Source organism: Crocodylus porosus, unplaced genomic scaffold (genome assembly GCF_001723895.1).
Source record: "Crocodylus porosus isolate Cpor-Errol unplaced genomic scaffold, CroPor_comp1, whole genome shotgun sequence".
Taxonomy (NCBI): domain Eukaryota; kingdom Metazoa; phylum Chordata; order Crocodylia; family Crocodylidae; genus Crocodylus; species Crocodylus porosus.
The window spans coordinates 9,050,737-9,074,855 of record NW_017728924.1 but is presented as its reverse complement, the minus strand read 5'-3'; the positions used below and the strand labels follow the sequence as shown (position 1 = coordinate 9,074,855).

At 44.0% G+C, this 24,119-nt stretch overlaps 1 protein-coding gene across 2 annotated transcripts in view; it reads left to right on the top strand.

Moving 5' to 3' along the window:
* LOC109313632 (gamma-aminobutyric acid receptor subunit beta-4) overlaps positions 1-24,119 on the top strand; it is a 132,151-nt gene that overhangs the window by 18,735 nt on the left and 89,297 nt on the right. For both annotated transcript variants that reach the window (XM_019540282.1, XM_019540281.1), the window contains exon 3: positions 21,919-21,986. In XM_019540282.1, the coding sequence (XP_019395827.1) occupies positions 21,919-21,986 (68 nt within the window). The remainder of the gene's footprint in view (positions 1-21,918; positions 21,987-24,119) is intronic.

Here is a 24,119-nt window from a genome sequence, read left to right as displayed (position 1 = left end):
TTCAGTGTAGGAGCTAATACATTTGTCCCCTCTTTGATCCTTTTTTCTTCATGTTTCTTCCCCCTGCACTCTTATTGGAATATTACTGTTGAGCAATTTTGCAATCACAGGTACACATGGTTTTGAGAGGGCAAGCCTTAGCAAGGCCTCACATAGCTTGAATTTCACTCCTCAGACCTCAAGAAGCTTTAGTTCAAATTTGGGACAGCTCTCAATGTAGTTGTGATTGGAAAGGAGCCTCCCTAAAAGTTACATCTTCTTGTTCTCTATTTATTCTCCTCCAGTGACTTGCATTTCAAATTTGCTCAGTTTACCAGTCAAAACAAGATATTTCTACCTGCCAGCACCACAAGCACAATCTGGGATCTGGAAATCAAGCTGTGCTCTCTCTGTTTTGTCATCATTGCCAGCCAAAAAGATCCTAGACTGAGTTGGCTGCAGCTTTGATTATGTGAGAATGCAGTTTGCTCTTCTATAGCATTATTGTTCCTGTGCGACAAATAAGAGGAGGTGTTATACCAGGGGATCCTTCCAACCACCCTGTGAGTAAGGGAAATTATTATCCCTATTTTTCCAGGGAGAAAGGGGGGAGCGGGAGCTGGAGCACACAGAGACTGAGAGATGTGGTCAAGATTTAGTTAACTTGTGGCTAACACCAAGCTGCGAGGGGTAGCAGATGCTTTGGAGAGAAGGATTAGGATTCAAAATGAACTTGATAAATTAAAAAAATGGTCTGAAATAAATCAGATGAAATTCAATAAGGAGAAGTATAAAATACTCCGCTTAGGGCAGAGCAATCAAATGTACAAGTACGAGAATGGGGAATGACTGGTTAGGCTGCAATACTGCAGAAAAAGACCAGGGGGTTAAAGTGGACCACAAGATAAATGTGAACCAACAGTATACTATTATTGAGAGAAAACCTAGTAACATAGTGGAATGCATTAACAGCAATATCACGTGTGAGTCAGAGGAAGTTGTTCTTCCATTCAGTATCACTGAGGCCTTACCTTGTCCCACTTAGGATATCATACTTCAAGAAAGGCATGGACAAATTGAAAAGAGTCCAGAAGAGAGCAAGAAACTGGATGAGAGGTCTATAAAATATGTCATATGAGGAAATATTGGGACAACTATGGTCATATCACCTGGTGAAGACAAAATGGATGGGTCTTTTATAAAAGTATTCAAATACAAAAAATCTTGTAACAATGAAGCTGGTGATCAATTGTTTTCTGTGTCCATATGGGGGCAGAATGAAAAATAAAGGCCTTGCATTGCCACAGAGGAAATTTAGGTTAGATATTAGGAATGACTTTCTAACTCTGAGGGTGAGTAAGCACAGGGACAGATGTAAAGATCTGTGCATATGCACATGTAGTCCAGGTTTCCACTTGTAAACAGGCAAGTCTTAGTGAATCCCACTAGCATTGGCCTTCCATTGGAAGGTGCACCTTGCAAGTGGCCCTCAAGTTTTAGCTGAACACCTCTGAACTATGATGTCCTAATTGTGGCTGTGCCATGGGCCAGAGTCTCTGGAGGAGCTGGTGTGGTAAGAAAACATTCAAATGTACATTTCTCGAATATCAAAGAGAATTACCAGCCAATTCATTGTGGTTTGGTTAAACAGTCTCTTCCTTTAAACATTTGCTCTAGTGAGAAATCCTAACTCTCCATCTTTAAGGAGATTTACTGGGTGCTAATATGACTAATCTCCTCCCTAAATTCAGGAAAAGATGGTTTCTCTGGGTCACACTGAGGCAATGCAAGGGGAAAAGAGAAGCATAGTGATGGATACAGTATATGGTTAAGACTCCTTGCATAAATCAGGGTGAAAGGAAGCTCAGCAGTAAAGAGCAAGGAAATCAAGTTCCCAATCAGTCATCCATGATAATGAAAACTCTTGGTGCAGGTTTAACCAGGACAGTGTAATCCTTCCAGGCTAAGAATGTGTCCACTGATAAGCCAGTGTCAGTGAAACTGAGGGCTGAATGAACCTAGAGAGTGAATTGCCATTTCTCATTAAGAGCTGTACCAGCAGTGGATCCCAGACTGGAAGGAAACTGTCTAAGTCTAAAGCACTCGGCACTAACCTAACGGGACTCTATATTACCCCTAGTGTGTGTTAGGCTAAAAGAGTATTGATAGCTTTGTGGAGAAAAGTGCCTAAGCTAGGAACACGATCTGTTCTAAAGACTACCGACACAATCTAATGCCTGTTTAAATCAATGGAAAGACTCCTATTGACCTCACTGAGCTTTGGATCAGATCCTTGATGCATACAGCAGCAGACAAGATAACTGGTGTTACCTGTCACAATCTGGAATCAGTCTCTGCTCCTTTAATTCTAAATCCTAATGTCACCAGAAATATCAAAAGGAAAACCTAATGAATCACTAAGGTGAGCAGCTCCTTATTTGTTAACTAAATATAAGAAGTGCTTGGTAAGAATCGTCTCAGCCTGAGGAAGATTTTGGGAGTGGGGTGTGAAACTGAGCAGAATTCTTATTCTTCCTACAGTTTGATAGAAGGAGGGGGAGGACATAAAGCAGGATTTTCTCATAAGCTTTTGTCCTCTCTTGAACACAAATAATTCCATGTCATTTTTTAAAGTTGCAGAAAAAACTGACAAGCACCTAGGTTAATAATGTGTGATAATCACTTTGATGAATTGGACAAGATACACACATATAACAGGTTTGCAAAATTCTCTCACCCATGCACCCCTGCAGAAGTAATGATATTGATGGAAAAGTGACATATCGTTACTTGCTTTTATTATCCTCAATTGTTGTGGCAAAGGGTGGGCAAGTAGAATTGTATGGAAACTGGCAAACTTTCAGGACAAATTTGCCACACTGATCTATGGTGAAATACAGACCAATTCACTCTAGAGTGAAGGGTTGCAAAAGTGACTAACACTTCATCAATTTGAGTCACCTTCAGTTTTGCCAAATATTGTAAATTTATCACAGGTCTCACAATATTTGCTGTTTTTACTTGAATCCCCAGCATCTGGAGCCAAGTGTTTAAGTGATAGTCTCAGCTTTCATTAAAAAAAATTTTTAGATCTGTGATTTTGAAGAAAAGTTGGAAAACTGGCACACACACACGTTTCAGAAATAAGAAGGCAAAGAAAAATAATCCCAAATGCATTGAGACTAAAAAAAAATGCAAAACATGATTTCTTAGCCAGCTTCATGATTCTCCAGGCAATTTCTCTGTTTTTCTAGTCCAGACTCATTTAAATGTCCATGCTGGGGAGTGGCAATACTGGTCCTGAGGCATTGACAGGACTCAGTGCGCTCTTTCACAGCTCTGGCTAACCAGCTGAGCCAGATCATTGCTGACCAAGGGCAATAAGAGAGATCAGAGGCAGGGCTTCCAATGCAGGAGCCTTCCCAGTCAGAGACAGATACAGGATTCAGGACAGTGTTCTGTATTAAATAGGGGAAAGGCTTCTGGGAGGTACGTGCAGAAAGCAAAAGCTGTAGGGTAACGGATCATCGTGAGATAACTAGAGAGTCTCTGAAAGTTTTGACTTACTTAACATGTAACTATTCTGTTAACTAAGAAAAATCACAATGAAAAGGACTGCAATTCTGCCACTGTTGGGAGCTTTATTTACCGTACTGGCCAGGGACCAGTTCCTATTGACTCTACCCTGATTTTGGAAAGAAATATATTCAGTGCTTTCTAAAAATGACACCCTGCAAGGGTGTTGAAGTTGAATAGCTCCAAGATCACCAGCCATTCCTGAAAATCCTGGTTCAGGTTTCTGTATTTGCAAAAAGTGGCCTGTTCTTAAACATCAAACTGCAATATTTTCCCATGCTTTTATGTGCCTGGCTGGGTTAAACCCAGGAATTAGAGCTGGTGGTATCCATCAAAACTGAGGAATAGGTGAAAGATGAATAGGAAATGTGACTAACTCATTAAAAATTGTTTTCCCTTTCATAAATATGACAAGTCAATAGATTTATTTTTGTTGTTGTAGCAAATATTCCAATCTTCCTCAATAGAGTAATGGGTTTTATATAAAGCCTGTGCTGCATTAACCCATTTTAGTTAATTTGGTTCAGTTAATTTAAAAGTAATGGAGTTGGATGGCTCAGGCTTTGGAAACATGTGAGAGTACTTCCAAACTGATAAGCAGGGACCCTGGTTTTCTATGATAAAAAAATCACAAATTCTCTGATAAAAAATTGCAAATACTCTGATAAAAACTCCTAGATCCGAGGTTATAATGAAATGCCCCCCACAGCCCTGCTGGTGTCCCTCACTCCCCCCCCACACACACAACAGCCCTGCTTGTGCCCCTTGCCCCCCACTCACAGCCCATGCCCCCCCAGCCCTGCTGGAGGGGGCCCCAGCTGCCAGGGCTATGAGGCCAGGGGCCCAGGTCCATAGCCTCCTGCCCCCCAGTGGGAGGCAGCAGCTGCTGCAGCAGCAGCACAAATGGGCTCTACCCAGCTGTGGGCTCAGGCAGGGCTGGCTCCAGATGGCAGGGAGGACCCACACCCCCCAGATATGTCAGGGGGCAAAGGCAGGGTGTGTGTGCGCTGTGGGATCATGCTCCCTACCCTGCTACCCTCCCTCAGGCCTTCCAGAGTGCTGTGTGTGCAACTTGGCGCGGCAATATACAGGGGGACATGCAGGAAAGCTGCTGCTGCAAGCTCCACGGTGCCCCAGCCACACTTCCTTTGCAGGCAGGGACAGCAACAAGGGGTACAACCCTGCACTGCCCTTGTGCACACGGAAGAAGTGTGGCCAGGGCAGCGCAGAGCTTGCAGCAGCAAGCAGCTTTCCTGTGCAGCCCCACTGCACCCTGCTGCACCAGTCACACATGCTAAACACTGGAGTGCCTGGGGGAGAGCAGCAGGGTGGCAGGGAGTGCATCATTTATGACCCAGGGTTTGCAGCCAGCCAGGCACTCCTGCCTGGGGGGGGGGGTGTTGCAGCCTCTCCACTCCAGGCTGGAGTGCCCAGCTGGCTGCAAAGTCCCACACCCCAACCTCTGTCCCTAGGTAGCTTGGACACTCACTCTCTGGCCAGGAGTGGAGAAGGTTTGCAGCTCCCAGGCACTCGGGGTGGGGGTGGGGGTTGCACCTGGCCAGGATCAGCGGAGGTTTGTAGCCTGCTGGGCACACCAGCCAGGAGCAGGGAGGACGGACTGCCCAGCCAGATGCAAACCTCCCAGCTCCCTCAGCCCCTAGCCAGCTTCCCCCCCAGCCCTGCCCTGCCCCTCAAGCTCCACTTACCTCCAGCAAGAAGATTTATCCTGAAGCAGCCTCTAGTAAGTGCAAGCATTGGGCTCTGCCCTTCCCCATCTCTCTTCCCCTCCAGGCAGAGCTGGGGGTTTCCCTGCCCATTTTGCAAACAGCTCTTGTAGGCTGGAACTCAGACAGTCTGTAGAGCTCTTTGCAAAAAGGGGAAATCCATGGGTTTCTCTTCTAAAAGGAAAAATCTATGTTTTCTCTGCTAAAATTGGAAACCTGTGGTTTTCTCTGTTTTTTCATGGGAAATGGAAAACCTGGATCCCTGCTGATAAGCCATAGGTTCAAGTATAGCCCAAGTCCTTAGTAAATGACAACTGTTATCTAATGGATAATGAAAGCCAGTATAATGGTATTGGTTGGATCCATGACACAAAAGGAGCTTGCACATTTAATATAAATTAGTCCATTTGTTGGTCATCTTAGCAAATAAGCTAAGCATTGAAGTGATCATGCAGTATGACCACTTCTATGACCCCTAAACATTGTGTCAGAACAAAAGCATGCAAAAGTATTAGGGGAAGCATTCAGAGCTACAGCATTCTGTGTCTAAATACATTCATTCATCCTCTAAGACTGTCTAGGTAATATCTTCCATTTATACCAATTATCTTAAAGATGTGTAAATGCTAGGTGAAATTAAAGAAGAGCCATTTTATGTTGTACTAAACATCAAGGCTAGGGACTGAAGTTCCACATAAACCAGTTTAAGTGATCATAAACTGGTTTAAACCTGTAATAGCATAAAAGTTCAGTGCACATAAACCAGTTTCAAAATGACTGAAACCAGTTTAAGATAAACCTTGTTGAATGTAGTATCAGACTTAACTGATTTAGGTCAAATCGGTTTATTAAATCTCTCTCCCAGACCCATTCCTGTTTAAAGTTAAATCACAGTCCCCCAGCATTTTGTAGCCATGGACTGAGCTGGGCTGCCTGCTCCAGAGAACAGAGAAGGGCTCCCTGCCCTTCTGCTTCCTAGCTGGAGCATGTGGCTGACTCATTGCCCTCCCCCTGCCAGGCTGTGGTATATGGAATGTACCTTTAAGGGGCCAGCAATGGTATAATACAGTCTTTCCCCCTGATGCCCCGTGGGTGTGGTTTGGTTGGTGTTGTTGTTCTCCCTGCAAACTGTGTGTGTTTGTATGTTCCTGAATCCTGTTTCCCAATACAGATAAAGCTGTTTATCACCCCACTGGTCTCTGCTGAATGCTGACTCAAGGAGAGAACCCTGAATGAATGGAGGTCTGAGTGAGTGCCCTATCCCTGGAACCTAATGGCTTAGAGTAAACATTATACAGACAAACCCCTACTGGGGTCTGGAGTCTAGGGCTAGCTCTGTCCTTCCCCCAAGTACAGAGCTGGCCTGCCCTGCTTGATTAGTGCTGGCTGTGGCTGTGGACTACAAATCCCAGAAGCACCTAGAAGCAGGAAGAGGAAGTGATGAACAACCCTCACAGAATCCTGCTGCTATGATTGTGGACTGCAAATACCACAGACCTGAGGGGCAGCAGGAAGAGGAAGTGAACACAGCCCATGTTGGCTATGTGCCAGAAAGCCATGCTGTAGCACCCCCTGGCTTCTGGCTTGAGCCACTGCAGGCACATAGCTGCATTTCCAGACTCAAGCATAAATGTCTGTTCATTTGCTTATTGGTTCAATCTCTGAAGCTTAGATGAACTTGCAAAGACTGAATCAATTCAGCTTCAGGCTTTCTGAATGTCTCTATTTAGCCCATGTGATGATATGAGACATTTGCAAAAAAAAAAAGATGAAACGTATAGAGGCAGAGCAAGTAAGCAGTCATCATCCTGAGGTGCTTTGCAGTGTGGGGCAGGCAGATAATTTAGTGGACATATTTTTCATCAGTGGACATATTTATCCTCAACTGCAGCTCCATTCTTGTGAGCCAGCAGGGTAGTGGAATCCGCCAGATTCCTGGTTTCATAGGAGCAAAAGGGCTGGGGAGTAGGAGGCATTGTTTTCTAGCCCCACTCAAACTTCTTGTTTAAATTTGGGCAAGTGAAATAGGGTGAAATAAAGTGACACATTATGAAACTAGGAGTTAGAAAGGAAAGCAGACTAGCTAGACAAGAGAAAGACAAGGGAGGAACATCCCTTTCCTACAAAAGGTCCTGGGTAAGGATATTCTCTATAAAAACACTGGTTCTCTTTTTACCACAGGCTGCACATGTGGGTTGGAGAATACTGAGGCTATTAAAAAACAGAGGGAGCTCTCTCTGGAGGGGGAAATAAGGGCTGCCATGCTATGAAATGTATGCTGTATTTCTGTTTCACAGTACATTTGTAGCACTGTTTTTGTTTGTTAACCTCCTCTGAACTGGAAACTGCTGACTTGTACTACTGCACTGTGCTTCAGAAAGACTGACAGCTATTGAAAGATGTGAATTGACTTGGATAGGCTTTGGATCAGGCCCTGAAACTGCTTTTGCCATAGTTCCACATCTGGAAAATGGAGACTGTGATCTTTTCCTTGTCCTGCTTCCCCCTTGGCCATGCTTTTATTTGTCTTATACAGACAGGAGGCTCTTGAAGGCAATGACTGGCTGTGTGCAGTGCCTGGCACGAAAGGGTCCTAACTGGGTCCCTTGTGTACTTCTGTGATGTAAATGACAAGGGATGTAAGATTATAAACATAGGATTTACCTGTAAGATGAGTTACAAAACTGTGTAAGGGGTGCAAGTTCAAAATTGGCCTCATTGCCTTCTCCCCCAGGGCTGATCAGAGCTGGAAGTAGCGCAGGAAACTCCCAGTATTGAAATAAGTAGGGTGAGTGAGGCTCTTTCATTGAGGAAGAAGCTTCACCCATGGAAGGAAGTCTCCATGTTTGTTTTGCCCCTCCCTGGGGAAACAAAGGTGGAGTTTTCTGTAAGGGAAGAGTCACCATCCCCCCCCCAAAAGCTGAGCTCAGCATTCTCTGTTCCGACCAACTAGACAAAAAAGCTCTATTTCCATCTATTTAATGAACAATTGTTTTATTTTTTTCTTTTAATTGCTCAGCATCAGTTGTGCACCTAGAATGCTGAGTTCTTCTGAAAATCTGGCCCTTTTTAGTTTCCTGAAAGGAGCTGAGCTATTCTGAAAACCTCACCCTACATACCCTGTGCTTACATGGTAGCACTTGAACACCAGAGTAATGGGCTTATTTCACAGCACCAACGATAGAAGTCTAGTTGATGAAGAGCACCATGGGTATCCAAAGGAATTCTTTCTAGACTTCTTCATTCTGCAAGGAAAATAGCTATGGATATTTAGGACTTTAGGACCTCAGTAACCATTACCAGCTGAGTAGTTGCATAGCAAACAAGAACTATGACTATCTAAAGAAAATACAAAGGAGTTCAGATTTCAATAAAGGATGCTAATTGAACAATGCTGCTGGCCTTCCAGTTTGGGTAAGGTTATACTACAGTCAGAGGTGAGACTTCAGTTTGTATAGGCACAACTGAGCTAGTTTTAAACTGCCTAGCTTATGTACTGGTAGTAGTTTAGAGTTTAGCATGGGCTTAATGTGCAATTACTCAACCAGCTTCACAGACAGATGTTGTAGCCCACACCTCTATGGTTCTTTGGCTACTCTGTTAAACCCAAGCTAACTTGTTTAAAGATAGCTTGTGTCTGTCTCCACTATGGCACAGTCACCACCTTTATTACTGGTGTGGACATATCCTGAGGGATGTCAGTTGGTCACCGAGGACGGGAAAATGAATCTAACGCTTAAGTGTGTCTCTCAAATCTTTCTTGTTTCTCTTCTGTTCACAAGCTTAGTCTGTGAATACTTCTTTGTTTCATGCCACTTTCACCCTTTGGAAAAGACATTCTTGGATTGGTTCTTTCATTGTTAGAGCCTACAAAGCACCTCCATTCCACACCAAGAACGAGCCCTGTTAAGTGCCAGGGAAAAATTGTGTAGAGTTCCTGAAGACTTTTCCATTGGCTGTAACCTGGAAGAAGTCAAAATTTCCCTATTCTCCAAAATGGAGAACATGAGCTCAATAAAAACATATCTAAACAAAATAACCCCAGGCAGTCTGTACATACACAATGCTGTATTTTAGCTAGCCTTTCTTATAAAGGATTCTGGGCAAGGAAGCCCTCCATAAAACTGCACGCTCGCTTGTCACTCAACTGTGAGTTGTAAATGGTGGTGAGAGAATCTTCCAAGAGAATATCCAGCCTGAGGCATGTGTAATACAGCAGGGAATGCCAGGAGAATATGAGCCAGAGTGGCCTCTACTGTGGTTCTAGAGAAAGTGCAGCATGTTTCTCACTCTGTACACTTAGTTTTGCTATCTGGTGTGGGTGGGTCAGTGACATGACAGTAACCCTGCCCCACCTCCTGTGAGGAGGCTTGCACACGATCCTCACTGTGAAGCAGCTACGGTTGTGATTAGGCTCCATGGTGGATGGAGTGTAGTGAGAAGTGATTGAATTAAGAATAAATGACAGATTGCAGATGGAAACCCCAGGTTCAACTACAATAGTAATAAATTAAGCAAGCCCTACCAACTGTGCTGGGAAAGTGATATATTTTCCTGCATGGAGGGGATTAGTACCCCATGATATGGAGATTACAACTGAGACCTGGAACCTTATTACCTGGGATGCTGGTTTTCTCTGATTTACACCCTCCCCCCCCAACCAAAACAAACTCCAAATCCACATTTTTCTGTGATTAAAATGAAACACCCAAATATATAAATCTATATTAGTGGTGTTTCATTTTAATCATGGAAAAATGTGGATTTGGGGCTACTTTAAAAAAAAAAATCGGGGATTTTTTTTAAATCAGAGAAAACCAGTATCCCTGCTTATTACAAAGCATGGGGGCGGCTATCTGCCCAGTAGATGTGGCATGATTCTCAGTGGGAATTAAGCACCTGGTAGAATTTGCAGAAGCATCTATCTGCATGATTAAGGACCTAAATAACTATAAAAAATATGGTCCCACGATGCATAAGCACATGCCTAAATTTAAGCACACACATAGGCCCCCTGACATGAATGAGACTACATGTACTAACTATCAGGCTTAGGTATATCTGACCTGGGGTGTAGAAAAGGAATTCCCCACCGTTGCATAGGTTTGGTGCTTCTCTCCTTTTACTTCATGTTAAGCCTGCATGTTTGATGCCTTCTTTTTAATCAGTCTGAGTAGCTGCTTACCACCATCTTTTAAAATCAACCTTGATCTAGCTTCCTCTATAATCCTCCAATACCCATGGGATGCTTTTATAGTCAGTTACAGCCAATTGATTGTTCTCTTTAACTTCCAAATTTCTATGGGATAGTCACAACATCCCACTTTAATGCCCGCTAATCCATTAAAAATACCCATGGAATAGCCTCTGTAATCCACTGTGCCTCAAGGATTGTTTGCTAGCTGTCTGCATTTCCTGGAACATTCACAAAATGCTTATTTTTGTATTTATGCAGACATGGCACCACTCCTCCAGGAACACTGCAGAACAGTGCCTTGCAACTATTGCGCTAGGCTGACTCCATTCCCTTCTGAAAAGCAGCCCCCTCTGGCATGAAACACGGCAGATGTTAGCAATGCACAACAATGGTGACAACTAGCTAAGGTCAAATAGTGGAAATACTTCATTTAAAATTGCTGTGGTAACTTAGGTCAGCATCAAGTTGAAAGTTGGCTGTTGCACTAAGGTTAACACCCATACTCCTGCAAATAGTGTCGGGGGGAAGGATGAGTCTATGTGAGGATGACTATGTCTCAGCTGAAAAACAGCCCTGCCAGCAGTACACTGCCCCCTGGTTCTATGCTGAGGAATTAGTTCAGTGTTTATATACAGAAAAGTGTGTCATGTTATGAAGCATTATTAACTCTGAGGCACTTAGCTGTTCCGGAAAGATCTTCTCTGCATATACCAAGTTGGCTCAGACCTCTCTTAGCTTATCAGATCTGAGAGGACGACAGCCAAAAGACAGTATGATTATAAACCTCAGGTGCTGTTTTGTGGCATCAGCCTTAATGACTCCATCACACCTTGTGCACTATCCTTGATACTTCACTGTGTGGTGGAGGTTGCTGGCTCTTAACATTTCATTTCTCATGAGAGACCTCTGACATTCCTCTTTATTAGATAAATAGTGCAAATTGAGAAATCTGATTGGATACTGGCCAGAAGTCATGCTCTAAACAAAGGCCAGCAGCACAGGTTGGAACTTGTATTTAGCTTCATCACATGGGGTCACACTGTGTCTTACCTGATGCAGTGTGGATAGATGAGAAGTGGGGCCTAGGAGATTATTCCCTCCTCCCACCCTTTACATGGGATTACACGCTCTCTCAATGCTTAAGATCTCAGCATTAGAGAACGTTAGCTTAGATAGTAGTGGTGGAAACCCTATGGGTGCAGGTAAAGGCAATGTAATAAACCCACATGCTACTGGAAATTGCACCCAACCTTAGAAAGCTAGGATAGTGCCCTTAGTCATTCTACCCCAGAAATGTGTTGTTAGTACTTGAGTGAAAGGAGAGTTTTCTTAGTTAGCTGCAGTAACAACTCCTTTTCTCTGCCTGTTGGCTCCAGCAACCAAAGGCAACATGGTATTTATTTGCTCATACTCATTCAACCAGGCAGTTAAATCAGGGTGAGAATGAGAACATCTTGGCTTTGGCCTTAACTCATAGAGTGGCCGTCCTCATCCTCCACCCAACAATATGAGACAATGGCTTAAAGCAACAGTCCAGTCATTGTTTTATCTGGTATTTAATTTAAGCTGTTTCTGCTTCTTACCCAGACCTGAGGAAAGACAATTTGTGCCCAAAAGCTTATCTAACATCTCTCTCAACTACTTAGTTGGTCCAATAAAAGACATTACCAAACCCTTGTTTCTCTCGTATCTCCCAGATACTCATGGCAACTGCAGCTTTTCTTCTTCTTTCCATGTCCTTTCTGAGATTGATGACAGGTATTCAGGGTGCAATGTGAGCACTTCTGCTATGGCCGAACAACAACACTGCAATCCTACTACAGTCTAGCTCCATTGCATGATACACTGGTATCAGATTGCCCAGGTCCAGACTAGCAGAGCATGGATGTAAGAAGTGGCTTGCTAGGAAAACAGGATAGAACGTAAGAGGAATGCTGGTGAAAGGACTTTGATATCAACCTTTGTAAACATTTGATGTTTATGGATGTTGTACTGGGTACAACAGGCTTCTTGTCTGGTTGGCTTTTAGCTAAGGGAGACAATGGAAAAGAGATCTGTGAGTCATGAGAACACAGAGGGAATAAAGACACAGGTGATATGGGTTTGGGGCCCCTTTGGTGTGTATTTAAAGTTTGATTGGTCTGGAAAGATTTAAGCAGTGATTAAGTGACCCAGGTGAACTCATTGCTTCCACACAGCATCATAAATCAGAGAGATGCGGGTTAAAAACATTTCCACAAACATTTCATTTCTGATTTCCTGACATGGTCACCTCTTCATGGTTCTCAAGCAATATTAACCCTTTCTGTTGCCCCCGGCCCTAAATACTAGACTATGAAACAAAAACAATCTGAAAATCAGTTGGAAGTTTCAAGCACTTCTTTACTAATTCTGCTGCTCTGTTGCTTTTCCTGCCTGCCTCTCTGCTCAGGATGAGGGCTGTCTTTTAATAAAGATCTGCCTAGCACTAGCATGATGGAACCCTGGCCCTGATTGGACTTCCAGGCATATTTGTAATAGATAATAATTTAATAATCCCCTTTATTATAGTCGTCCCATATTTCAAAAACACTAAGACACTCCTGGGTGTCTGTTATTAGATGGGATGTATGGCATTTTGCAGTAATCAGAAGTTGTTATCCCATGCCCTGTAGATAAAGGAATAAGGTGTAAGATCTACATGGAATTGAATGGAACAGATTTTTTTCAGGTGGATTATGTTACAGCAGTGAAAGTGTAACTGTCAGCTCTCCATAACGGAGCTTCACCACTATTCCATCCACACCACTGACATAGCCTTTAGTCATTTATAACCTGATGCTGAATGTGAGTCAGACTCTATAATCCATGATTACCTATGGGATATCACCTGTAATCTATCAGTACCTGTCAGCAGTTTGTGTAACTCACTGGTAGTGAGTTATTCAATATCAAACTATGGCTTTAATGCATAAGAGCATATGCACACTGCCCTGGGGTTTGGCAGTCACAGTGGCTTGAGGAAATTGTTCTCTTTCTGCATGTGAAGAGCAAGCATATACTTTCAATCTATCCTACCTAGTATGCATGATTCTAGAAACCAGTGACAAGAAAGAACAAACGTCAGGTTTTGGAAAGAGTGCATATAAAGTAAGTGCATGCATCTCTCCTGTAGCATGGCAGCAGCAGCTCCAAGATCAAAGTAGCTGCTGTCTCTGTACAAATATAATGTCTACATAAACTGAAAGGCACAAGTGCACAAGAAGAAAGGATCCCCAGTTTCATGGTGGCATATACTACAGATGAGGTGGGAAAGGAATACAAGTGCAGAGAGGAGCAGGAGGATAGATAGATGGCAAGCTTGCATCCCATTTATGCGTGCTGAACTCTGCCAGCCAATGCAGGGCCAGTGACCATTAGAGCTGTGGAAAATTTCAGCACCAGTTTTGTTTTGATGCTGTTTTGACCTGTTTTGAGGTTGCAACAGCAAAATCCAAGCAAAACAGATATGGTTGAAAGAGCTTTGAAACTAAACGAGGCAATTTGAAACGTTTCGCTGTTTCGCTGCTGTTTCGACGTTTTGCCCATAGACCATAAGGTTGAAACAGCCTATAAGTTTGTCATTTCTGGCCATATTTGGATACAACTTGCAGAAATGGTAGCTCCTTCTGAGGGCATAAAGCATGCCAAGTTTCACAAAGATACGTGCAGGGGGGTTTGGGAAACTGCACCCCAAATTCTTGAGAGCCAAACTTGTGTCATGTATATATGTTAATCCACATCAGGGTCAAAACTGCAGGCATGCTAGCTCCTGCTGAGGCCACAAAGTCTGCCATGTTTCAAGGAGATAGGCACAGGGGGTTTGGAGAAACTGCACTGCAAAATCCTGAAAGTAAAACTCACGTCACGTGTTGTGTTACACCACAGTATAGTCAAAACTGCAGGCATGCTAGCCCCTGTGGAGACCACAAAGCCTGCCAAGTTTCAAGGAGATAGGTCCAGGGAGTTTGGGGAAACTGCACCTCAAGCTGCAGACATGCAAAATTCATGACGTGGGTAATGCAGGGATTTTCAGTCCTGCTCCCTGATGAGAGGCAGCAGTTGCACAAGAACCCATGTCACGAGTTTTACCTGTGAGCAGCTAGGGGCGCAGGGCCCAGAACCCCTCTGCACCTATCTTCTCAACAGCTGGCAGACTTTGTGACCTCAGCAGGGGCTAGCAGGCCTGCAGCTTTCATCCTGCTGCGCCTTAACACACACAGAGTTACCCATGTCACGAGTTTTGCTTGTCCACAGCTTGAGGTGCAGTTTCCCCAAACTCCTGCACCTATCTCCTTGAAACTTGGCAGGCTTCATTGCCTTAGCAGGGGCTAGCATTCCTGCAGTTTTGACCCTGCTGTGGCTTAACATATACACGACATGAGTTTTGCTTTCATGATTTTGGGGTGCATTTTCCCCAAACCCCCTGCACGTATCTCCTTGAAACTTAGTAGGCTTTGTTGCCTCCATAGGGGCTAGCATACTTGCAGTTTTGGCCTCAATGTGTCTTAACACATACACAAGAGATAAGTTTTGCTTTCAGGGTTTTGGGGTGCAGTTTCTCTGAACTCCCTGCACCTATCTCCTTGAACCTTGGCAGGCTTTGTGGCCTCAGCAGGGGCTAGCACGCCTGCAGTTTTGACCCTACAGTGGCTTAACACATACACAACATGAGTTTTTCCCTCAGGACTTTATGGTGTAGTTTCTCCGAACTCCCTGCATCTATCTTCTTGAAACGTGGCATGCTTTATGCCCTCAGAAGGGTCTACCATTCTTACTAGTTTCATCCAAATCTGGCTAGAAATGACAACATTATAAGCTGTTTCAACCTTCCCCATTATATCCTATGAGCAAAACATGGACACAAGGTCGAAACGGCCAAAAGTTTCGACAGAACAAAGCAGAGCAGCCGTTTCAACTGGAAACAAAAGTTGGAACAAAGCACTGTTCTGTCGAAACGTCAAAACGCTGTTCGAAACAGAGCGCTTCCGTTTCGCACAGGCCTAGTGACCATGGCCTGACTCTGCACCATGTGCCATTGTTTTTTGTAGGTTCTCTGGCTCTTGAACACTAGGAGTAAAGACTGTGCTTATGGATGATCATACTGAACGGTTAAAGGAATGGCTATTTGTGCCTATATACACTTTCCAACTCTTAGGTCTAGGCACAGTTTTATTTTGTGCATGGGACCTCTGCTTCAAAGCATGGTGCCTAAAGAAAAGAGAAGATATCAGACAAAGGAACCTAACCAGAGGAAATTGGTTGAAGCAAAGCTGGCCTGAATAGGTAGGCTTCCAGGCAACTTCCAGTGCAGCTATGGATGGACTCTGACAGACTCGTGTGTGGAAGGTGTCCTATAGTCAGGATCCTTTGAGAAAGAAGACCCTGTTCTAGGTTAGAGTAGTGCTGAGAAATCTTCCTTGCTAGCTACGGGAGCCCAGCACCACATTTCCTTTCTCTCTGTGTGTGCATGTGTATGATGTATGCATGCATGCATGTGTGCATGACTGTTGCTATGACAGATTGCCATCCTGGGAAAGTGAAATCCTTTGGTCATCCCTGGGTTGAGTACAACACTGGCAGGGCTGCATTTCCCTATAGATGTGTGTTATTTTCTATCAGAAGGGAGAAGCTTCAGAGGACAAAAAAGGTGATCGGTCCTTACACACTCATTGTTGTGATACCAACAAAGGTCATTGTATATACGTCTTGCATGGAAGAGATGGGAGGTAATCAGTTTTGGGGATGGAAAAAAGTAAACAGTGGAGTCCCCTTGGGATTTGTTTTGGGACTGGTGCTGTTTCTAATAGCATGACATAACACCTGGGGCTGGGAGCTTAAAAATAATATTATGAGAATCAATAAAATTGAGTGTGGCAACATCGCAAACTTGTTCTCACAGTGGATGCTAGACAGTTGTCATTGAGTAATAATTTTTAGTCACTACTAAATAACATTTTAGCAGGATTTGTGTGAAAACCAAAAAAAAAAAAAATCTGGCTTTGAATTTTGAATTTTCCAGCCTCTGGCTTTGAATTTTGAATTTCCCAGCCTCCTCCCTTCCACATTTACTTGTCTGCAATGATAGGAAGTGAACTTTTTCACCTGGGAACAAATAGGCATGAACTTGCAATTTGTCTCCCCAAAGAACATCTTTCTTAATTTAAAAGATGCTGTTTGCTGGCGGAGGTGGCATAATTTCATTTGCTGCCCATTTGTGAATTATTTTTCCATGTGCAAACGTGTATAAAAACCGACCATTTTGTCCCAACTCAGAGACTACAATGCAAATATAGTGTGCCATTAATATTGAGCCTAATTCTTCCCCTTACTCTAACTGAGTAACTTTAGGGCCTGCCTATTGGAAAACCTTGACAGTTTTTAAAAATGCCCTTCTTCTTGTAACAATCCTGTATTTTTCATAGCATTGGAAGGGTTGTATTTATCTCCTACTCTGTTACATGTTATTTATCTTATTTATTTGTACCTTACTCGTAACTAGACTGGTTAGTTTAATTTTTTCATTTATAGTAGTGGGACAAGGCTCTGAGGCTGAAGAGTCTGGAATCTAAATAGACAAGTCATGCAATGTATGAACTAAAAACCATTGGAACAAGGGAGGTGAAATGATTTCCTATAGCTTTACAGAAAGTATCCAGTACAGGAGCAGAGGCCAGAATTCCTGAGTCTACATCCAGTACCAACTGGACCTTATGCCTTCTTGCCAGCTCTGTGATACATATTCACTTCCTTCTTCTATGTGTGGGATGGAGAGTGGGGGAGGAACAAGTGTATCGATTGCCAATACCTTTCCCACCCAGTAGGTGCATCTACACAAGATGTTTACTGCACAATTAATTAATGAATTAACATCTCAGTGTCTATATGTGCACTAGGCCTGCGTGAAGCAGCTAGTATTTGCTTTGGATTCAGATTCTGCCAATTCGGGGGACAGTGATTCAATTTGGTGATTCAAATCATTGTCCCGAATCGATTCAACCAAATCTGATTTGGCAGTCACCAAATCTCTGAATCAGTCAGACCCGTGCCCCCCAGCCTGGCAATGGCTGCCCTGCCCACTCCAGCACTTGTTAAAAAAAAAGCCCCAAATCAGCAGGTGCTGCCAGGCTGGGGGGGGGAGGGGGTGGCAATCCCTTTAAGAAAAAAAAACATTCCTGCCACTGATGGGCAAGGTGGTGATACCCACTGCCCCACCATGTGGGGGACTCTGCATGAGCCCCCCAAAGCCTTGAGGCTGCTGCAGGAGCAGTGAGTCCCCAGGCTTTTCTTGTTTGTTTTTTTTCTTAAAGGGCCAGACCTGGCCCAGGCAGGGCACCTATGTCGGGGCTAGGGGAGCAAGGGAGGTGTCGGGGGCTCATGGCAGAGCCCCCCCCATGAAGTGTGGGGCCATGGGGGTCAGCAGGGATCACCCCCCTGCCCGACAGGACCCGGAGAGCACTGGGGCTTTTTTTTAAAGCACAGGGAGCTGGGGTAGACAGGGCACCTGTCGGGGGCTGGGGGAGTTGGCAGGGGTCCCCCCATGGTCCCCTCCCTCAGCCCCCATCCTCCATCCCCTACTTCCCAGCTCGTAGTCGCCTGCAGGGCCCTGCTGCAGTCACCAGGGACTGCCTGAATCACCAAAGCTTTGAATCGATTTGGACCTTTTAATCGGTCCCTTGATTCAATTCAGATTTGGAGATTTGGATACCAAATCAGGCCGAATCTCCTCTGAATTGAATCACCACCCAAAGCTTCGCACCGCCCTGATGTGCACCCCTATTAGGTTGCACAAAACTACTAAACTTTGCAGCAGGGTAGGACTTGTAAATATAAGTCCTACCCTGCTGCAGAGCTTTTCATGTGCAGCAGTGAATATGTAAACACTGAGCCAGCTAGCCCCCATGCTGAAGCACCCTTGTATCCCAGCCAACCCCTCCGCGGCCTCAAGCTGGTCTGGCCACCAAGGTGCCCTGCCAGCTGGGGCTGCTGCAACCTGGTTCAATATGCTGCAGGCCAGGTGTGTATGCAAGCCATGTGCATGGGAGCTTCGGCAACAGCATGTGTAGATGTGCTCAGTCAGCATGAGGAAAAGAGCAAGGCTTCATCCATTTTTCTGTCTACTCTGGCATGAGGAGATAAAGTGGGCACTTATGCCCAGCTGTAAGTGACTTGCTCAGCAAGGTAAAGGAACCTTCAAGACATACTTAATAAACCTTCTAATTTTATAATTTGTGTGAAGGTCACAGGTTTCTCAAGCTGTTATGTCTACCAAGTGAGGGCCACACTCCACAGGTCTCAAGCCATTACAGAAATCTCCTACTTGTCACCCCAGTTCAGGCTTGTCATAGAAATTCTGGGGGTCTTGGCAAGCATGGTAAGCTAGAGATGGGCATTTGGCTGAACATGTAGGAGCTGAAGTGGCACTTTGTGGATCTTAAATACATCATTTTTCTTCCTTAGAGCAGGGATTTGGAAGTTAGGAGTCCTGGATTCTATTCATGACATTGACACTGAGTCACGATATGACTTCAGGCATGCAGATACCATGGTGATGAATGCAGCATAAAGCCTAGACGGATAGACTATAGTAGAGAGGCCGAGCATTTGACAGCTCCTTGTGTACAGGCATTGTCACTGTTTTACCCTTCTAAAGTCACTCAGTTTCCTTTGGTGTTTTAATGGGTCTTTCATGCCACAGCAGGGGAGAGAAATATATTTTTACATTGGAAAATTGTGTTTGTAAAATGACAAAAACCAACAACGTGTGGGGCTGGAGGGAGACAAAAGGTAGAGGTCTCAGTGGCAGGGTCTCTGAGGGAAAGCAGCATATACTGAATAGCAAAATAGACTGGGGGTGAAAGGGGCAGTTTTGTAGCCAGTGGCATACAAGAGATTGAGGTGGCTAGTGTCTGGATGTCTTTGACTTCTTAACCTGAATGAGTAGACTCCCATTTAGAGCTGGGTTGACCGAGAGAGCCTTCATCACAAGTCTTGAGTCATGTCTTAAACTCACATCTCTAGAACTATACTGAGATATTTTAGTCACTTTCATACTTAGTTCCTCCAGCACACAAGACTAGAAGCCAGGCTTTCTGAGTCCTGGTCATGGCTCTGCTGCAGACATGCCGTGTAGCCTCAGGCAAATCTCTGTTTTCTCTCCTACTTTTTTCCCCCGGCTTTCAACTTCAGGGCAAGAACAGTGTCTTGCTATATGTATGTGCATCCCCTAGCACAAGAGGACCCTGATCTTTGCTAGTACTTTCAATAAAAATAATAAGAAACTTGCAAAGGAAAGACATTTCCCTACTAAGGCTTTTAACCAGCTGCCTATATTTTTTAAAGTCCAGCAATTCAAAGTGAATGTTACTTCCTGCTGCAGAATGTCCAACAAGTTCTGAGTCAGAAAGAGAAGGGAAAAAATGATGCACTGCCTCGTTAAGGAGATTTGCATAGGAGGTTCTAATTAGAGTTGATATTGATTCTGATGTTTTAAGTGTTATTCATATTCCATTAAAGGATAATGCTGTCTAATTTGTAGGCAGAGGGTCTCTGTAACAGTACACCCAATCACAAGGGAGCCTTAATGACACTACTTTTCTACTTCTGGTAACACATAATTAAAATATCATTTCATTTCCAGTTCATACGTTTCCCCCTGTTTGCTAATTATTATTTTTTTAGTCATTGCATGATTATCTGTAAATATTTCAGCACTTGGATCTGCTAATGAATCGATGGAAAAGTTAATGCTTTGTGTGGCAAAATTTGCTGCTGCTCCATTTCTTATATCAGGCAGCAAGTCTGCTTACTGCAGGGAGCAGACACAGTCACTCACTGGAAGAGACACAGGATGAGGATATGCCCCGGGTTGGCAGGGACAGGCCTGGATTCATAGGCCAGTCCTGACTGATTGGTGAAAAGTCCAAGAAGCAGAGGCAGAAGCAGGGGGGCAGGGCCGTGGGGCACAGTTTGGTGTGGAGGTGAAGCAGCACAGTGTGCCAGATAGGCAGGTCTGCACTGCACTGCTGCTGCTGTGCAGGAGCAATACAGGTAGACTGGAGCAGTGCCCAGCCCCCCCTCCCCCATCTGCCTCCAGCCGCTACTCAGGTAGAGCTGGGCCCAGCGTGTACCATGCCAATCTGCCTCCCCCCGGACTGAGCTCTGCACCTCTTGCCACCTGCCTCTGCCCACAGCAGCGTCACTAACACTGGGGAGTGGGGAGAGCAGTGTCCCAGATTTCCTTAAAAATAATATGGTCACCCTAAGAATGAGAGACTAGGATGCCTTTGGAATAAGGCCCACTCAGAGGGATTCAGGGTTGAGGTAGACAAAAATGAAAACTAAAACCCTAGGTCTCTAACTTCCCTTAAACTAGATTCCCGTCTCTTATAGGAGTTCTCCCTTTACTGGCTGTGGTAGTAGGTCTTTCTTTTTTTCCCCTCTGTAGACCCAGGTAATACTAGCATGCATGCAGTACTTTATAATTGCAGTGTGCACAGAGAGCATTACATTATTGTCCAAAAAACTGCATCTTGAAATCTTGTAGGTAGGGAGTTGTTATTATAAATTACTCAGAGACAAGATGATTTCTATGTATAGCAGTGAGGCATGTGAGTGTTAAGAGAGGGGCATTTTGCAGCCTTTGGAGGGCTGTGTTCTTTTTCACATGCCCGTTACATGTATTTCAGTTGGACATGGGTTCTGCAGTGGGCATCATTTGGCCATTGAACCTTTGGGATAAAAGAATATTCCAGTCCTTCAGTGAACATGTTCAAAGATATCCACACAGTTCATTGGCTGTTGGGGTGTGTGGGACCAAGCTGGTACCTATTACCAGGTAGATTAGGATGAAGCAGGTAGAGTTGGATAAGTAATTGAAATGCAATTCTGTTTTGAGAAATAAATGTAAAATGGTATCTTCTTGCTCTGTGCATGTCCAGTCATACCAACCAACACAGGTTTTTTAAAATGGTTTTGCCATTGCAGAGCCCACCTAGTGCAGAGGGAGTAAGCTGGAGTCTCTCCTGTCTTGTACATCACTAGCAGACTTGTTTATTATGTTCTGGTTAGGTGGCCAATCAGTGCCTTATACAAGCTCTCTGAAAGTAATGGGCTGTGCTGGTATCACTGAGGGCATTACTGGACATTACCTGTAGAAATGATATTACTGGCTATGATGCTCAAGAAGGAAAAAATCCAGCTTAGCGCTCAGTCTTAGAGTTAGTGTGCAAGGTAGGAGTCAACCCTCCCCCACCCTTTTGCTCTTGACAGTTAAGGTCTCGTGATATGGAGATGCTTGAAAGTCAACAAACCTGGAATGCGCACAGTGTGTTGTCTATAAATGTATTTCTGAGTAAGCGCTGAAATGGGTGGCTGAGTGGCTGAGCTCTCAGATTGCTTTAACCTTGTTCTTTTGCATTTCAGGTAACCCTGTCACTGTGGGAATGAGCATTCATATCTCCAGTATTGACCAGATTTCAGAAGTCAACATGGTAAGTCTAAAGTACAATAGAGCAAACAGCAACATGTTTATTCATCTTTTGGGAGAGAGACAAACCCGAGGCAGTGGCCACTCCAAGTCATTAGAGTTATCGTATTTTGCAAGAGGAAGGCTGACGAAATTTCAGTCTGTTTAATTAAATTCTGCTGCCATAGATTATTTCTGTAATTATTTGTTTCTCCTTCAAAAAATTCTGTGTAGCGTTGATAGTGAGGAATGTCATATATGCTCCATTCCAAAAGTAGTTGCATTTCTGTAGTGGGTGAGAATTATAGAGAGTAAAAGCATTAAGACCTTTTCTGAATAAACTGTAATGTGTTCTGCATATGTAATAAAAAATGATTGGACTAAAATAACTTATTTATTCTTTCCTACACCCAAAGAAACATGTTTCTAACATGGTGTGACAGGTTTATTGCACTGGATCTATGTGCCTTATTCTGTGTTCCACTGACTCATGATTTTAGTGGCCTCATGATATGATTCTGGGGTTGCACATTGTATTTGCTGTACAGTTTCATCCCACCACCACTTTGCAAGATGGTGTTAGAAGGAAACACTTACAAGGTTGGGTACTTTTGAAGGCTCTCTGGTGTGTTCACTCTGGTTTTTAGTGATAGAGGTTGTCACTGTTGTGTCTCAGCTTGCTGGAAGACTGCACTTGGATGGCTTAATTTGGGCCAAAGTTCTAGTACTTTTAGAGAGCAGTTCTCTTGTACAATGACTTTAGTTTTTCAAAATGCGCCTTCAGGAGGTGAGGAATCTTTCCTGGGTGGATAAAGTGCCAAAGACCAGATATTACCTCTCCTCAGCCAGCATGTGTCCTGTAAGTTGGAAAAAACAGCACTGGCTGCATCCAATGCATGCCTTATGGCTGCATCCAATGCAGAGGCTGTATGCAAATATCAACATACTATCAGAAGGAGAGGTGCCTACAGTGAGTCTGCAGGCCTTGACATTGGATTGATGGTATAGACCTTCCCTTCTAGCTTAGAAAAAAAGCTTTCTGATGTTAAACAAAATGAGAGTATCTTGGAGAGAAAAGCCCTCTCCTCCATTTTCCCTTCTCCACCACTAAAGTTGTGACCACTGATTAGCAATGGGACAACTGCACACCTTTCCCTGTGCATTATTACATATTTCAGAAGCCCTTGGCATTTAGCAAAGGACACCTAACTGCTGAGGTATCAAGAAGAGGGCCTGTCTCAGTCTTCCCTCCTCCCTAGGGTCACTTCTAGGCAGCTTTCCTCCTGAATCTGCTCTTTTTTGAAAGGCTGAGCTTTATGGAAGGTTGAAGGCAACATTTATCAGAGGCCATTTCTCTGTTCTCTTTGTGTTTCTAAATTATGTAGAAGAATCCCTGATTTATTTAAAGCTTCCCTTGCCAGAGAAGATAATTAAAGAATTTGTGTCCTAGTACTTCTGTCCTGTTTCTCTGGGGTGGGGTGAATAGGGAAACTGCTCCAGGAGCTGACGTGGGAGTGGGGAGAAGGCACAAAAAATGTGGCCACTGCTGGCAGCCACATGAATACAACTCGCAGTCGCTGCTGCCTCTGAGTGCCTGAGTGCCCCGCTGTGGGGCTGCTGATCTGGACTCTCCTACCTAACTTCTGTGCCTACCAGTCCTCCTGTTGTGCTTGTGATTTTTTTTGTACCCACCTGACCTCAAGTTCCATTTTGGGTTAAAAATATTCTTAACACTGGAATGCATTGGGTCAAAATCTGTTGATTTCAGTGGGGCTTGCATACACATACAGAAAGGCTGAAATTAGCTCACAGGCCTTTCAGGTTCTCAGAATAAAGTCTTTGACCCATACATTTTTATACAGTGAAGCCTTATAGTGCTGTACCAACATGTGGCATTGCTTTGGAACCTGGGCTGTCCATGGGTCTAGGTTAGATTTCCCTGCATTTCAAACTTCTGTGCACAGAGCAGCACTTCAGTCCTGCTTCTAACTGCTTACTTTATGGGACCGCTTCGTAAGTCTACCCTCTGCCTCTTGTATGTACTTGCTTGGTTTCTATTATTATAGTACATGAGCATCTTCTATTCCCTAGTGCATTGATCTTCCCAAGACCCCATTGAGGCAGGGCTTCTATCCTTACTGTACAGATTAGCACTGAA